At 62.4% G+C, this 16,812-nt stretch overlaps 1 protein-coding gene across 1 annotated transcript in view; it reads right to left on the bottom strand.

Moving 5' to 3' along the window:
- Positions 1 to 2,564: 2,564 nt before the first annotated feature.
- Positions 2,565 to 16,812, bottom strand: part of LOC132526460 (beta-galactosidase-1-like protein 2) — a 38,006-nt gene continuing 23,758 nt past the window's right edge. Inside the window, exons 7-19 of the mRNA XM_060160824.1 lie at positions 16,028 to 16,109; positions 12,587 to 12,657; positions 9,783 to 9,867; positions 8,379 to 8,516; positions 7,816 to 7,896; positions 7,308 to 7,414; positions 6,658 to 6,797; positions 6,350 to 6,422; positions 6,038 to 6,116; positions 4,338 to 4,425; positions 3,994 to 4,105; positions 3,493 to 3,609; positions 2,565 to 3,349 (exon numbers count right to left, since the gene is read on the bottom strand). Of these exons, the coding sequence (XP_060016807.1) occupies positions 3,263 to 3,349; positions 3,493 to 3,609; positions 3,994 to 4,105; positions 4,338 to 4,425; positions 6,038 to 6,116; positions 6,350 to 6,422; positions 6,658 to 6,797; positions 7,308 to 7,414; positions 7,816 to 7,896; positions 8,379 to 8,516; positions 9,783 to 9,867; positions 12,587 to 12,657; positions 16,028 to 16,109 (1,260 nt within the window). The 3' untranslated portion in view covers positions 2,565 to 3,262. The remainder of the gene's footprint in view (positions 3,350 to 3,492; positions 3,610 to 3,993; positions 4,106 to 4,337; positions 4,426 to 6,037; positions 6,117 to 6,349; positions 6,423 to 6,657; positions 6,798 to 7,307; positions 7,415 to 7,815; positions 7,897 to 8,378; positions 8,517 to 9,782; positions 9,868 to 12,586; positions 12,658 to 16,027; positions 16,110 to 16,812) is intronic.

Raw genomic sequence — 16,812 nt, 5'->3', positions numbered from 1 at the left:
GGGCCATGGAGAGCCCACTCCTGGGTGCATGGGTGGGTGGGCAGTGGGCCGCAGCCCAGCGACCTAACATTCACGGAGTATCGGCTGCCTGTTTTTGAAGTGGATTTAACTCCTCAGCATAGTCACGAAACCTTCGAGGGAGGGCTCATGTCCCTGAGGGCCCTGAGCCACCTGCAGGACGTCCCACACCCATGGTTGCCTGAGAACCACCTGGGAACCACCTGGGTGGCGGGGGAAGGGAGGGTGGGCGAGGGCGGGCACCGTCGAGCGAGTGAACTCATGCAGGGCACTACTCTGCCTCACTCGCCGGGACCAGCCCCAAACGCAGGGGCGGCTTGGCTGGGCTCGGGCCGCCTTGGCCCGGAACCCAGGGCTCGTTTCAGGAAACTTGGTAACGACAACATGGTCTCCTCTTTTCTTTGGCAGATGGTGTTTCTATTGTTTTCACCTAATACCCTCTCTTAGCTGCACGTGTTTATTTATAATTACAACCCGATGGACTGCAGCTTTCGCCTTCACTGGGAATGAGTTTGCTATGAATCAGAACTGGGTCCATGGCTAGTTTGTTTTCCAAACGCAGTGTGTTCCCTGCTCCCCCCTGTACAGGAGTGGGGTGGGGGCCGGAGGACAGAGACGGGGAAGGTGGAGCCCCCAAGCTGCACTATCGGGTCTGTTTTAATTTAACTGTATTTAATTTGTTTTGAAATTAAAAGTCAAATATGGTTTTTAACAGTCTTAATCCTCCTCAGCCCTGTCTTAGTTTTCCTCATTCATTTAACCGTCCAACCTGTACTATCAGGTCCCTTGGGGGGACACGCCTCGTTCCTGGCACAGCACAGGGCCGTGGAAGCCAGAGCTCTGCCTGCCCAGGGCTGCCTTCTCCGGAGAGGACACAGATGCTCGGGGCCAGGGTGCTCCGACAACCGTCATCAGTTCCAAAGTGACGGATGAGGCAAGCGGGGCGGAGTGCAGCTGGGGAGGTGCTGGCATCCCACCTGGGCCGTCAGAAAGGCCCCCCTGGCCAGGTGGCCTCCGAGCCGACGTGCAGAGAACTGGGTCCAGGAAAGAGAAGCTCCCCCCGCGGGAGAGCGCTTAGCTAACAGGCCACTGAGGGCAGCTCACTGGGGGTGGGGGGTGGGTCACACGTGGGAGCAGGGGGCACAGACACTCTGCTCCAGAACCAGGGCGAAGCTTGCAGCTAGGGAGTGAACCAGAGGCTGTCGGAGGGTTTGCAGCAGAGGACGGACCCAGTCTAACCGGCCTTTTAGAAGAAGCGCTCGCTTCCTGTATTGCCAACAAACAGGACACGGGCAGGTGGCCCGAGACAACGGTGAGTCGGACGAGGCGCAGCCCTGACGAGAGGGCAGCGGGCGGGCTCTGGACACGGGTCAGGAATTTGCTGATGGGCTGGACGTGAGGTGCAAGTACAGCCACGAGTTCCCAAGACAGAACAGAACTGTATCCACTGCTCCGGGCAGACTGCAGGGGACAACGTGACAGTAAGTTTGGGGTCATGTGCTTGTTACACTCACAGGAGAGGTGAGTGGACAGTGGTGCCTGGAGCCCCGACGGGGATGAACGTGGGAGAGAACGAGTGTGGAGACTGCTGTCAAGGCCCGTGGGCGAGGCCTCCACACCGAGTGAGGGCAGAGGCGGCCTGGGAGCAGCCTGAGATGCCCAGCACCTGGAGGCCGGGGTGACGAGGAGGGCATTGCCTGCCAAGGTGCCTGGACAGGAAGCTGGGGTCACTGGGCAGGCAGGTTGGCCCAGGGACCTCACCCAGGAAGGGCCGCACGTCTGCGAGCAGGTGGGTGCGGAAAAGCAATGCCAGGGGACTCTTCATCACATAGACGGCGTCACCCCGAGTCTTCCAAACCCAAGCTCCGTGCACACTCCCCGGCGGAAGCCCCCCACACGCTTCATGGGACGCGGCATAAGTCAGGCAGGGTGGCTCAGCGCCCAGGCTGGCCCCGTCCACAGAGCCCGCTCTCACCGCCCAGCCCCGGGCTCCCCGTTCAAGGCGGCACAGGAAGAGCTGGTGAGTTTGGACAAGATCAGGGACTGGGACCCCCAGCCATGGTCCACCAAGTTCACTTCAATAAGCTCCACTTCTCTGCCCCCAGCGGGACCCTTGGGCCCAGCCCCCTGTGACCGTCTGCCCTTGACCCGGCTCCACTCTTTGGGCCCAGGGGCTGCGCACCACTGCCCCCGTGCAGACCCCTCCTGAGCCAAGCACGGGCTCCCGGCCGTGGGGAGAAGGGCGCTGCTGGGAGGCTCTCAGCCTGCTGTTCCCCACCCGGTCCCCACTCCCGGAGGAATCCGCTCTTCCACTTGGACTATGAATGGAGATCGTCCGTTTGTGGCAGGAGGATCCAGACGTCGCTGGGGAGGCAGACTCAGCACTGTGGCCAGCGCACGTGCCGCTCCTGGCCACCCAACACGGCCCCACCCTGCCCACCACACCACAACAGCCGAGTCTTCGTCGACACGGCGACGGCCGGGCTAGCGTCTGCCCGGCACAAGCGGGGTCAGAGAAACACCACCAAGGAGGATGAGATGCAACTCTGTGGCTTTACCGCAATTCAAGGCAGCGAACCTGAGCCCTAACACGGGACTCATCCCGTGGGGGCTTGTCTGGGGTCTGGACGGACAACTGGAAGGAAGGCTGCCCCTAGCCCGCCGCCTGGCCCAGGGCGGGGGCCCCGGGACCCCAATACTCCTGCCCAGGCCCCTGCGACCGCACCTTCTGCCCACAGCCTCCTGGACCCTCCGGAGCAGCTGCCTCTCCTCCTGGGCTGGCACTGCCCCTCGTGGAATGAGAGGGAAACATGCTGTCTTGGGAGGTAAGGCCCAACATTCCTGACCGTCAGAGGCGATCCAAGCGGGGTGGAAGGGGGCCGGGGTCCCTCCACCGCACCGACTTCCTCCCTGGATGGCGGAGAAGGCTGGCCCAGGTGCCCCCACCCTCCACAAATGGTGACGCGCCCCCCGGCTCAGAAACAGGGCCCACGGGGACACTCCGAGCAGACTGTCCAGGAGCTGTGCCCCACTCACCCCCACGGGGGACAGTCCCAGCCAGACCCCCCATCCCGCCCGCGGGAGCAGTGAAGGTGGACGGCAGCAGCCACAGAGCCGGGAAGCTCTTCGGGGAGGGGCCCTCCCTCGCCCCCAACCTGCTTCTCCGGTTGTGCAGGGGAGGGTCTGGACTGCAGCCGTGGGCAGGAGGGCCTGCTGTTGCCCTGCCAGGAGGCCTGGGGGCTGCTCAGTTCAGGTACTGGTGCCGGCCCAGGCAGGGCGTTTCCGTGAACTGTATCACCGGACCCGCCCTCTTCTCCTCGAAGACAATGACCTGGGGACACGGCCAGTCTGTCCCGGAGCCAGATCGGGCCCGTCAGAACTTCTGTCCTCTCCTGCCCACCAAGGGCCCCCGGAGAAACACCGTGAGACAGGGAGGGCAGGGATGAGAAGGGGTCCCAGGAAAAGTGCTCCCACCTGGTTGAGGCCTTGGTCCAACCAGGCACCTGGGAGGTAGAGGGTCTCCTGGGGCCCGATGTTCCAGGAGCGTCCAAGGTTTTGGCCGTCGATGAATACAACCCCCTTCTCCCAGCCCTTTAAGCAGAGGAGGGGAGGTGTTAGCTGACCACATAAACCACCGAACGTAGAGTCACACGGGAGGCAGAGGCGCACACAGGCCCTGAGCTCTCCTCTCAGCTTCCCAGGGACCAGACTCGTTCCAACAGCCGCTCGGTACCGGGAGGGGAGCGCCAGAGCCCGTTCCCTCTAGCGCTCAGTCCCGGCAGGGCACCCGGACCACCGGAGCCCGGACCTGAGAAGCCCACCAGGTGGTCCCTCTGCTCTGATCCCACCCCCACCCAGGGAGGCCACGACGGAGACCCTCCGGGCACACGTGGTAGGGGGGCTCCAGGAGGCCAAGCACCAGGCTGGGGGCCCAAGGAGCGGAGCCCAGAGCACCTGGCAGGCGGGGCTACAAACCTCCAGCTTCACAAAGGTGTCACAGGGGGAGAGGGAGACCAACAGCGGCCCCAATAAGAAAGCAGGGAACACGGGCACGTCAGGGACAGGGTTCCACTTGTCTGCGTGGAACCTATGGGCAGGACAGAAGATGAGGGGTGGGGGGCGCCTTCTCAGGTCCTTCCCGCACTGTGAACCGGCACAGCAGTGGCAGCCGGGCGGAGGAGCAGGGGAGCGCTTGGGCTCCGGTTCTCAGGCCGTGGCGGAGGGGTGTGGGGCGGGCACCAAGCCTGGGGCAGCCTCGGGCCTCCTGGCTCTCCTGCAGGCCGTCCAGCTGCTCCCACGCTGTGCAGGGCAGGACCCACCTCTGAAAGAAGCTCTTCTTCATATCCAGGCTGTAGATTTTGAACTTTTTCAGGGGAGAATCATTCAGATAGATATTTCCGATTAAACCTGTGGGGACGAGGCAGAGACACTGAGCGAGGCCGACGGTGGGGGGACGGCTGACCCGCCGGCTGGGCACATACACAGAACGTTTCTGGAAGGTTCAACAAAGGACTCCTGCTGAAGGGCCAGCACCCCTAGGGGGCTCTTTGCACGCATAAAACCTTTCCCTGCAGCCCCAAAGCCATGAGAGCAAGTGACAGCAGCGCCTGCCAGGCCCTAGTGTGCAGGGAAGGAGGCGCCCGAGGGCAGTGTCGGCCTCCGGCCCCTGGGAGGGGGACGCTCCCTTTTGGGGGCTGACAATTCCAACACCATGAAAGGAGGCCTCCAAGAGGTCACAGTGGCTCCAGCCTAGCTTCGAGGTCTGTTCAGTGGAGTCCCAGACGAAACAGACCTAGTAACTCAGCCAGAAATCTTCTACACAAGCCAGCATTAAAGGTTTTTTTTCAAGTATTTAAATTGTGAACAGACAGCACCGTGGCCAGGATGCCCAAGGCTAAGGCACTGCACACACTTGAACAGTGACTTCCCAGCACCTCGGGGTGGGTTCCACTGGGTGTCCTGCATCCTCTCAGTCACAGAGCTGCTGAGTCACCAGATTGGGAACCCAGACAGGCTGGGGGTGTTCAGAGGGCTGCAGACCCTCCTGAACTGCAGGTGCAGGTGTAGGGGGTGCACACGGCTCTGGACAGGAGGTCTGTGACTTGTGAACACTGAACCCTTCCAGAGGACAGGACTGCATACCCCCGGCAGGGCCTGCGACTGGGCAGGCTGCCATGCTCTCTGCCCCCAGGAGAACAGAGGAAGTGAGGGCGGCCAGCACCACCAGCTCCTTAGGGAAGAAGCTGAGACCTAGGGAGGAACCCGGGGGGCTTTCGGGGGGGGGAGCGGAGGGGGGGGGAAGCACACCGAGGCCCTTCTGGAGGGGCACATCCCCAGGACACAGGAAGTCCCCGGGGCTGGGCCACAGCACTTCCCCGAGGTGACAAAAGCAAACAGCCACGAGAGCTAGGAGGCCACCAGGCTTGCTCCAGGGTAGGATTTATTGTCCGAGGTCCTATTTCCTAACTTACATAAAACCACCCACATTTTGATAAATGATGAGAAAGAGGCAAGTTCAAGCAGAGGTTTAGAGAGCCCGGTGGGATATTCCCGCGGGGAGGGCCACCAAGAGCATGCTGTTCACGTACGTCCTGTACCCTCCTCCCCACCACAAAGGAGGTCACCCAGAGGTTTCCAAGGTGCATCAAAAAGAAACTCAGTGTGAAGAACCAAGAAGGCACGGGTCCTACGCCACCTCCCTCCAAGGGGCCTCCGGGACCCACCTCCCGCCAAGGGGCCTCCATGAGCCACCTCCCTCCAGGGGCCTCCATGACCCCACATCCGTCCAGTGGCCTCCATGACCCCACCTCCATCCAGTGGCCTCCATGACCCCACCTCCGTCCACTGGCCTCCGGGACCCACCTCCGTCCACTGGCCTCCGGGACCCACCTCCCTCCAAGGGGCCTCCGGGACCCACCTCCCCGCGATGGGCCCCCATGGCCCCACCTATAGCATCAGCCTCCATGACCTGCAGGTGCTGCTGTGGAGAAGGGACAGCCACGCGTGTGCTGTGACCCACCTTTGCGCCGATCGTCAATATTAGTCCCGTAGTTGACTCGCCCGCGATGCTCCACCAAGATCCTCAGCATCGTGAACCCCTGCTGGGAGCAGAGGGCGCTGACGAAGCCTGATTCCCAACCACCGGCTCACAGCTGTGGAGCCCAGTCCTCCCTGAACTCTGAGGACGGGATGGGGGTCCCTGCTCATCAGAAAGCCATGCCCACCCCCAGCTCTGCGGCTGAGCAGCCCCTCGTCCAGGCCTCCCTCCAGGCCTCCCGCCACACCTGCCCAGGAGGCGCCTGGCACCAGCCTCCCAACCCCAGGGACAAACCTGGATCGAGGGGATGACAACCTTCTCCCTCTTATAGTCCAGGAACCCTATGGAGACCGTGTTCACAAACACCGGCCAGAGGAGCAGACAAGACCCCCCCGTGTCAGCAGGGGGGAGGCGTGGGGGTCCCTGCCGAGCGCTCAGAGGTGATGGCACAGGGGCCGGGGGGAAACGAAGGCCCCAGATTCCAGTGGGCAGCACGGCCGGCGGGGATGGGCCATCTCCGCACACGGGTGCTGCACATGAGAGCCTCAGGGGAGGGGTCTGGTGTGCGGTGGGTCACGGCGGTTCAGAGGGTCGCCCCTACCTGTCCCCGGTCCCGCACATAGGCACTGAGGATGCCAGAAGAGGTGATGGTGGTCTCGTACAGCGTGTACCCAAAAGACTGCCCGTTTCCCCCATTTATCGGGAGGTTCTCCATGTTGACCGGCTTCTCCGAGGTGACCGGCTGCACAGACACGAGACGGGAGGCAGAGGCTCAGCACAGAGAGGCGGCCTCGCCTTCTGGGGGCGCGGGGAGCCGGCAGCCCCCACGGGGGTCAGCACGCGGGGGTGGAACGTTTTCTCTATTTGACTTCTATTACACAATCAAGCTCCACAATCCTGATTTTGGTTTCTCGTCACAGTCTGCAAGGCTCTCCAGGCTCTCAGGGACAGCGACGGAGGGCACGTGATAAGGACAGAAGGCAGGCTACGCACGGTGGCCTCGGCGCTTTGTGACCAGTGTCATCTCTGCACCACGGCAGCCCTGAGCTGGCGCTGGGGAATGCGCCCGGCCTCCTCCCTCCTCTCTGCCTACTGCCCGCTGTGCTACCAGCTCCTCCTCTGGTTCCCTTCGTCCCTCCTGCTTCTCCCCCACGTGCGTTTGTCCTCTTTCCTCTGAGCTCTAAGGTTGGGGAGTGGAGCCCAAGGCGGTGGCGCTTCCTCTGGGCCAGCCCGTTCCACCAGCAGCACGCACCTCCTCCAGGTAGGGCAGGGCGTCCCACAGGGACAGGTACAAAGCTGGTATCACTGGCTCATACGCCGTCTTGGGAAGAAGGTCAGGTGGGGCAGGAAGCAGGGCCCCTGCAACACAAGCAGACAGCAGAGCCGTCCCCAAAGGACCCCAACAGTCGTCGTGCCTCCAGTGCCACCCCCTGCCCCGGCCGCAGCTCCTGCCCCAGCCCAGCAGAACAGGCCCTTCCCAGCCCGCCGAGACCCCGCCAGGAAGACGAGGCCAGGAGGCAGGTAGGCAGGGGCTTGCTCACATCCTCAGGAACCTTGACACCTAGGAGAAAGTGAAGCGGCAAGACCCCAACTGGGATGAGAACAGTCGCTCAGACCTGCCTGTCCTCGTTCCTGCACACGCATCACCTGGGGCTGAGGCGGGGTGTGAGGGGTTGGGGGCAGAAGAAGCAAGTCTCCTGGGGTCTCAGAGCAACAGCCAGCCGGTGCCCAGCTGGGCCTGCGCCTGCGCGTGCAGCTACCTGAGACAGAGCCGAAGAACTCCCGGAGCCCTGTGTACTTGGCCGTGTAATCCCCGGCCTCCGTCAGCACCGCATCATAGTCTGCAAGACACTAGCCGTGACACAGGCCTCAGCCCCCAGGACAGCATTGTGGAGGCAAAGAGAGACAGGAGGAGCTGGTGGGGCAGCAGGGTCCTCGCCCCAGCAATTTGGGAGGCAGAACACTTGATGTGAGCTGTCAGTCAAAATACCACACGTGCTAGACACTACCGAATGCCCCCAAACTGCCCAGACCCTACATTCCAGGCAAGGGGCCAGGGTGACCTCATCCCAAGGCCCTGAGGTGGGGAGGGGCTACCCCCACCTGAGGGCCTTCCCTCCCGGCCTGGGCCCCCCTCCCCTCCCCAGCTGGCATCCAAAGGCCCAGGCACGTCAGCTGGCTTGTCGCCTACGGCCCTGGCAGCTTAAAAGTGACGGTCCGGACAAAACCTTGCCTTCACATTAGAGGTGCCAGCCGCTGTCCCCGAGGGATGCCCCGTGAGAGCCCAGGCACGGGCGTGGGGCGCCACGTCGGGGGTACTTGCCGTAGCTGGTGACATCGGACTTGTAGTCCTGGAAGTGCACGGCTCCACCGATGAAGCCGAAGTTGGTGCCACCGTGGAACATGGACAGGTTGGCGGATGAGCCAGCGTTGATGATGGCCGACACGGTTTTCAAAACCTCTGTGGGAGGAGAAGGGTGCACAGAGCTGGCGCCTGGGACGCTGTGAGCCCGGTCCACGCTCAGGGTCCCCCTCACAGCTCCGTCCTTAGGTCTCCCTAAACCCAACCGCAGTCCATGGCGGGAGGACGGGACCCCGGCCCCAGAGCCCGGCTTCCAGCTGCTTTCAAGTCCCAGGCGAGTCTGCACCTCACACGGGCTGCGGCTCAGGCCCACCTGGCTCAGTTAACGAGACCTAATTAGAGACACGGTTCTGACCACCTCCTTGCCCCACCTGGACTGGAAAATGAGCCATGACACAGACAGAAACAGCGGAGAAGGAATATGAATAGTTAATAAATATCTATACAGAGTTTAAAACCCCGGCATTGGTCAAAGAAATGAGACCTACACAAGGACCTATCAGACAGCAAACGCTGACATCATTTAACACTTGGCGTTGATGAACCTGAGGGGAATCATTTAACACTCGGCGTTGATGAACCTGAGGGGAATCATTTAACACTTGGCGTTGATGAACTTGAGGGGATGGGCATCTCGTGTAACAGGGGAGGGAGCTTCGTCCTCTTCCTGGAGGGCAGTTTAGTTAACACAGATCAAACCCGCGTGGAGGAAGAAGGGCTACTGCCGGGAACTTATCACAGGGAAACACGCCAGGTGAGCCAAACTGACGCGCAGGATCGCCCGCTGCACGGGGTCCGTGAACACAGACCCTGGAAGCACCCAGGTCCTCATCAGTAAGAGATCGTGGGTACGACACCAGCCCAACGGGGTTCTCTGCATTCTCTAGAACAGGGCTGGAATCCACACCTCACAGTGTAGGCAGCTGGGCTTCCGCGTGTCTCACTGGAACAGGCAGGTGGAGCAGACACACCCTCACCTGCCCACACCTGCCCACACCTCTACCTGCACGTGCACCCGGGGCGGCAGACAGAGAGACAGAGGGTGCCCACACTATACGCATCGAAACGTCTGCTCTGGGCTCCGGGGTTTTTATTTCTCCTTTATACACGTCCTGCATTGGCTAGACGTTTGCGATTGGCATGCATTACTCCAGAGCAATTATAGAGACACCCCAAAGCCGTGTCTGACTGCTCGTGTCACCTGTCAAGACAAACAGCTCTGGACGCTCAGGGCTGACTGTCCACGCAGAGACTCCCGGAGCCCCACACCCTCAGCTAATTCACATGGATTAGCACCTTATTTGGAACTTATTCCTGCGTCTGAGGCCAGCACACATGCTGGACGGGGGTCCCACAAGCACCCACCTGCAGAATCCAGGATGCTGTGGGGACCGCCCCACGAGTCAAACCAGCCCGTCCAACACTCCATCACCATCCTGGGCTGGACGCCCTGCGCACCACAAAGTGAGAAGTTAGCCGGCACCTCCGTCCTCCCAACCCTTCCCTGGCTGCACACCTGGCCTTTGAGCCCGCTGCCAGCAGAGCACAGGGGAGCCCCCAATGCACCCGCACTGGCTCGTCCTCCACATGCGGCCGCCACGTGGCAGGGGGTGGATGGAGCTACCAAAGTGGGCACGGCAGGCCCGAGGCCTTAATGTGGTTTCGGTGCTGCATGCGGCGCTGGCGGGGAACCCGGGGACCTGCCCGAGGTGAGCTTTCTCAAGAACGCAGCACCTGACCTGCAGTCCTGACAGCGGCTTGCTGATCAAGCCCCGTGTGTCCTCTTCAGGGCAGGAGGATGTTCTATCGGGGAAACCCCATCTCTGAGAGCCACATCATGGACACAGACCCTCAGATGCTGCATCCCTCTGGCCGGAGGAGTCGGGGCTGTGCAGCGGCCCCGCTCCCGGGTCTAGCTTGGTTTCAACAGAAGTATGCAAAACTGGACCAGAACATGAGAGCGTTCCAGCTACCACAGTGCGGGCTCTTCAGCCCGGCCCCCCAGCCTCGGCCAGGACGCTCGAAGGTCTAACACTGCTTCGGCACCCTGAGGCTGCACAAGGCTGCCCCCAGGGCGCAGCAGCCATGCCCGGGCCCAGCTCCGCTCTGCCCACGTGCACAGAAGCAGCAGGGGAGGTGCTGCCCCGACGGCGGCCCCGCAGCTTCTGCGCCACAGAGCCTTCCTCCCGCCCCGAGCACCCCCTGTGGCTGTCAGCCTGGCGTCCGGGGCCAAGGCACACAGAGCATCACCGCCCCACCCAGGGGGCAGCAGATTCAGGGTCTGTTGAGCAGAAGGTCCCAAACACGCCATGGGAGAGGCCACATAAGTCACGACGATTTTCTAGCAAGGCCCGGGGCTTGGTTTTCTTAGGGCTGCCTACCTCCCGAGGGGACACTCGTACCACTTTGGGTCACTAAAGAGCGTCACTACGTCACACAGGTCAGCAGCCTCCAGTGCCAGGAGGGGCCCACCTGAGGGCTGGGCTGAGCCGTCCACCAAACGGCCCAGGTCACCGTGGCTCAGGGCTGGCTCGGCACCGACTGTGCTACATGCCCTGACCTGCCACTGCCGGGGGACACCGTCCTGGAGTCTGTGTCCTCAACTGTAAAACGGCTACATGGAGGCCAGTCACGTGGCTACTGGGACAGTCATATGAGATGAGGCACCTGGAGCCCTCAGCACACGCTGCCTGGCCCTGGGAAGTGCCCAGAGACACCCGCATCCAGGCTCCCGTCACTGGACACGGGCTGGGCCGGCAAGGCGCAGCCGGACCAGCAGCGGAGCAGGGCCACCAGTGACCATCTGCAGGCGCCTCTGATCTGAACAGGGACAAGTCCACGGCCCCTTCTTGGAGGAAAACACGCGGCTGAGCAGCGGGAGAGAGGCCGGTGGCCACGGGCGCTATGGACAGGCCAGCCAGCCTGGGGCCACCTCTCCACGGACGACTCTGCAGGCGCCCGTGGGGAGCATGGGTGTTCTGGGGGCTCTCCAAACATCATCCCTTTGACCCTCATACGGCCCTACGAGTAGGTGCCAGCACTATGCCCACTTCACAGAAGAGGGACGAGAAGCTGAGGGTCACAGCACCGTCCTTGTCCTGGACAACATCAAGGACGACCCTCCTCAGATCCTGGGCAACTATGTACCTAACACGTCTCTTCCAAGTGGGTCACAAACTCCCCGAGGGCAGAGACCCTGTGGTCGCGGACCCACGCCCAGCAAGCATGGTACAGGGCGCGGGAAGGAGGGAGGGGGCTGGGCCTGTACCCACCTGCACGCTGTCGCCCCCAGTCTGCTGAGCAGCCCGCCGGGCCCCCCCATCCTGCTTCCTCCTGGGCACCCCCCTCCCGTCCCTCTAAGCAGCACATGGTGGCCCTCAGCCCTGTGGGCTTCACACTGCCCTGGGGGCCTCCTGCGGCCGAGCCTCTGGACACCACCTCTGCTCTAAAAAAGGAGTAGCTGGAACGGGAGGCACCCCAGCACCCCCGCCGGCATCTATTCTCGGGGTGGGGGGAGCGAACCCTCCAACATTCCCACCAGGTACAGGCCTCAGGGCGGCATCCAGGCCCCGTACACAACACAGGGTGAAGGCGGCCTCCATGCTGCCAATGGGCTGCCTCAGCTGGACCTTCTCTCCCCTTAGGGGAGAGGAGAAATCAACAAAACAGGACTTCACTGCAAGTTCCCACCAGCCCCATGGATGCTGAGATACATCCGACGCGCCTCTCTCCTCTGGCCTGGGTGGACCAGGCCCCCGTCTGGCAGGTGACAGCAGTCCTTCTGGGCCCAGAGCAGCCTGACCAGTGAAGGTCAGACACCGGGCAGGGACGTGTCTCTCCCCTCGATCCCCAGGGCCCACACTGAGCCCATCTGGGGCCAGCTGAGTCCACAGAACTCTAGTCAAGAGGCCTCTGGGAGCACACCCGCCTACAGCTTCAGAAGGGGCCGCTTCTCAGGAGGCTGGAAACCACCTCCAAGCACCAGCTGACACAGCGACCCCTCAGAGCAACCGTCACACCGCTTCCGTCGCCAGGGGCAGGCCACACGGGTGCGGCGTGGGCCATGCAGGGGGAAGGGGGGCTGAGAGCTGCAAGGCTGGGCCCAGAGGCCCCCTGGCCCAGCTAAGCTCCTGACACCCAGGCTCGGCTCAGCTCACCTCCTGACTCACCTGGACAGTCAGCAGAAAGGTGGTTAAAAACTGCAGTTCGTGTTGTGACTGTAAGTTGATGGTGGCTAGCACTGCAGGTGGAAAGGAGAAGAGAGAACAGCTATCACCCAAAAGCCAGGAGGACTCAGAATTCCCCTGACCATTCTCAACTCACCTGCAAATAAATTAATCTTGACACCATCTTCCACCTCCAACCAGAGTTTAGTTCCTCTGACACTAGGAGACTTAGCCGGTTCATCTTGGAAATACCACCACTCAGCACAGACCTCACAGAGATCCACTTCTAAGCATCTGTGCTCGATTTATGGAATTTTTACAACCAGAGTGTGCATTTCTGTTAATTACTCCTTGCAGGAGCCCGGAGTCTGATCTTCACTTTGCACCTCTGGCCTCCGGCACCGGGTGACGATCTAAGTGAAGATTCCCCTTTTACATCTCAGATGAGAGCTAGTTTTCTGTCCCACCCCAGCAATATTTTCCGTGGCTTTCCACCAGGGAGAGGTATGCCCGAGAAAGATGTGCTATGTGTTGCCCACGGCCATGGACGTGGCCGACCCCGGAGCAGAAGTTGGCTCTGAGGCTCCTCACCTGCTTCCTGTGCCTGGACGGGGGGTCTCGCATGCCCGGGCCTGAGTTCTGCTGCACCTGGGAAGGCGGGATGGTCACTGGACCAGCCTGCCGCCCAGCCACCCTGACGCCCTCCTGTCAGACCCGAGACCCGATCACCAGTGATTAGAGACAAACGGCAGCGGGGGCTCCGGGAGGCCAAACAACTTGCCTCAAGGTCACAACGCCGGGGAGCAGGCCCACCCGATGTGGGTACCCCACATCCAGACCCTCCTCACCTGAAGTGGAGACCCCTGAAGACAGGGGGCCTGTCTGAACCAACCTGGCAGAAGAAACCTCGGAGCCCAGCGCACCTGCTCCCATCCCTCCCCCCACCCCCCAGCCCAGCGAACACAGGTGAAGGTGGTGGCGGCCACAGGGAGAACGAACGGGGCGGGAGACACAGCAGAGGCCACGATTCACCTTGGGAGCTTGGAAAGGGTCTGGGGGCCTGTAACCAGCCTGCGGGAGCGGAGGTGACCCACCCACCCCAGCCCAAGGCCTCCCGCGGACACTGCCTCCTGCCCCCCTCCAGCCTCCCCACCGCCCCGTGGCCAACCCCCCAGGAAAGCCAAGCGCGGCGGCCCCGGGCACCAGAGCCTACGGGACGAGGACAGCTCAGGAGGCGGTTCCTGCCCCTTCCTGCCCCCAGATACCCGCCATGACGGCCCAAAGGGCTCCCCTCCGGAGTCAATCCCACGAAAGACAGCCCTCCCAGCCCCACTCCTGGCTCCCCACAGCGGGGACCACTGGTCACAGCTGCTGGCAAGTACGCTGTGAGAAAAGAAATGTCTCCACGAAGAACGTGATGCAGGAAACAGAAGGACTGGGGGAAGAGAGTTGAGGCAGTCACCCAGAAAGTAGAAGGAAACAAGCAAAGCAGAGAAGAGACAGGACAGCACAGCAGGGAGAGGCCACCACAAGCATCACACTGTCCAGGTCAGATCCGCGAAGGGGCGAGTCCCTCAGAGACACCCTGAACCCGAATCCCACAACAGGACGTGCTCGTCCTCTGGCAGCGACAGCGGATCGCAGAAAACGACAGGACGACAGCTTCAACGTCCCAGGACGTGGGACTCCAAGGGACCCGGGCTGCCATCAGGCTGGGGACAGTGGGGCGCCGGTGCCATTGGACTGGATCAGAATCCGACACACAGAGGCGCCTAAAAACACCATGATGGGGGTTTGGAAGCTGTTGGTAAAGTGTTTGTTTAAGAGAGAGACAAGGAGAAGGAGGGACAGAAAAGAACTTAAAAGGAAAGTTAAACCAATGAGATAACTACACTGGAAGCGAGTCGACCACACTGTCCAGAACAACGGTCGCAGCGCCCGGCCGCGTTTACGTGTCGAAACGCAGGCCCCAAGCATCGCGTCCATGAGGGCTGGGGAGGGCGGGGGGCGTGAGGGGGGGCCTGCCCCAGGAAAGCCGTGGGGCGAGGGTGGCAGGAGAGACCTGAGCCCTCAACCGGAACAAGTGTTTTACGTCCCTAAGTACAGAGCTCTCTGGGCGTCGTGGTATTTACAGTCATGGAGGAAGAGCCAGGAGGGAACGCTACAGCTCAGAATGGTCACTCCTGGGCAGGCGAGGCTTCTTCATAAGCATCTCTAAGGTTTTACTTTCACACCTTGTGAAAGCCTTCCTGTAATCACATTTTTAACTAATTGAACAAAGTCAATCCAGGTGGCAGGCGTGGGGCAGGGGCCGGGGTCGGGGTGAGAGGCAGGGCCTGCGGTGGACGGGTTGTGGGGACCAGAAGCCCAGGAGGCCCCCTCTGCGGACGCCGCGGCTAAAACGTGCTCCCGCCTCCAGAGGGTCCCGCCCGCAGGACTCAAGCCCTACAGCCCCTCCCAGGCCCTGACCCGACCCCGACAGGCGGACCGCGGGGAGCCTTGGAAGCCGCCACGGGGACACAGCGCCACCGCGTGGACACGACGGGAAACTTTTCGGGAGGAGAACAGGACAGAGCGAGCTGCCCGAGCTGCCCGAGGTCAAGGTCGGAGAAATGGTGCCCCAGACCGCCAGTGAGAAGAAAAGGGACCAAAGGCCCCATCAGACGGGTCAGAGGTGATGAGCACAACTTCAATGTGTCAGGTGGAGGTCACTGTGACCTTGCAAAGGGTGGTGTCGGCGGAGAGATGATCACAGGACCTAAGACAGCAGGAAAGGGGCCGGGGAGCCAGTGAGCGTGGACGCGGGGAGAGTGGTTACAAGGGGGTACAGAGAGACAGCTCTGCGGGGAACGGGTCGGGGGGCTTCTCAGGAGGAAACAGCTACACAGGCGTGTGCGGGCGGGAAGGACCCAGGGCAGGGAAATTGGGTGACACGGGCAGGGCAGGAGGAGAAAGGGCTTCGCTCCAGGTGGGGGCGTCTGACATGGAAGCGGTGCCAGGTGGGGGCGTCCACAACAACAGGGAGAGAGGTGGAGCAGGGGCACGGGGACACGGGACGAGAGCCACGCGCTCACCCCCGGACACCGCCGCCCAGCGCTGTGGGCTGTGCAGCCCCGGGCAGGACTTGAGCGAGCTGTCCCCACGGGACACCCGGCACTTGGTCTGCCTGGCCCTCTTTGTAGGACCGTGTCCGATGCCCACTCCGCTGCCCCGTGTCCTGCAGGGCCCTGAGCGTCCCTGGTGCTCAGCGACTCGGCTACGCAAGCCCACCTCTCGCAGCCCCTCCAGCCCCGAGGCCCTGAGCTTTGGGGCCCAGCCCCACGCACGCAGGAGAACAGGCATCAGAGACTCCTTTGTGGCTAAGGCTATCCAGGGAGCACAGCCAGGCCAGGCCGCCGTCCCGTCCCCTGTCCCCATCCCTGCACACAGCCTCCAGGCAGGTACCTCCATCCACAATCCCCTTGCTCAGGCCGTCCTTGTTGTCTGAGGTCAACAGCAGCTCCACGATTCCCCGGTCCTCCAAGGCCTGTGGGGGAGTGAGATGAGCCAACCTGTTGTTCGTCAAACCTCCTGCCACATCACACGCTGAGCTCCCACCGCGCGGCAGTCTGTCAGGCCCGAGGGGCGCTGGGCAGCTGGCTGCTGGTCCCGGATGGATGGCCTGTCAGAGCCACTCGGCAAGGCCGCCAGGCAGAAGACTGCAGGGCTCCGCGTGGAGGGGCCGGGACCCCAGGGCAGCCCACCCCTCCCTGTGTTGGGCCTCGCTGCAGCCACGTGCCCGGGGAGATGGGAGAGGCGCCTTGGAGGGTGCAAATCACGGGAGGAAACCGCAGCGGGAATGCGCGTGGTGCTGGGGCCGACCGGCGTCCTTCTCCGGGAGCGGCAGCCGCGGCTCAGGAACAATCACCGTCATGTGGGCGTCCCCGCAAGCGCCTTGCACAGGCCGTCCTGGTCAGCCTCACACCTGACATTTCACTGCAGGGTGAGGAGGCTCAGAGACAAGGGCTGCAGCGTCCAGAGCTGGCGGGCAGGTGCGCACCTCAGCCAGTCCATCCCCGTCGGGCTCCGCATGGGGCCTGAGGCCTGCAGACCTGAAACCCCAGCAAGGGCACCTTCCCGACACTTCTTCCTCGGGTATTATGACAAGACTGCTTATTTCAACCAAACTCCTTTGGAAAGAGGTGAGGCAGTGAGCAGTGACTAAGGCTCCCGTCTGCCCAGAGGCCGTG

The sequence above is a fragment of the Lagenorhynchus albirostris genome, chromosome 9 (assembly GCF_949774975.1).
Source record: "Lagenorhynchus albirostris chromosome 9, mLagAlb1.1, whole genome shotgun sequence".
Classification (NCBI taxonomy): Eukaryota; Metazoa; Chordata; class Mammalia; order Artiodactyla; family Delphinidae; genus Lagenorhynchus; species Lagenorhynchus albirostris.
Note: the sequence above shows the minus strand (reverse complement) of the source record. Positions and strands in the feature narration are given on the sequence as shown.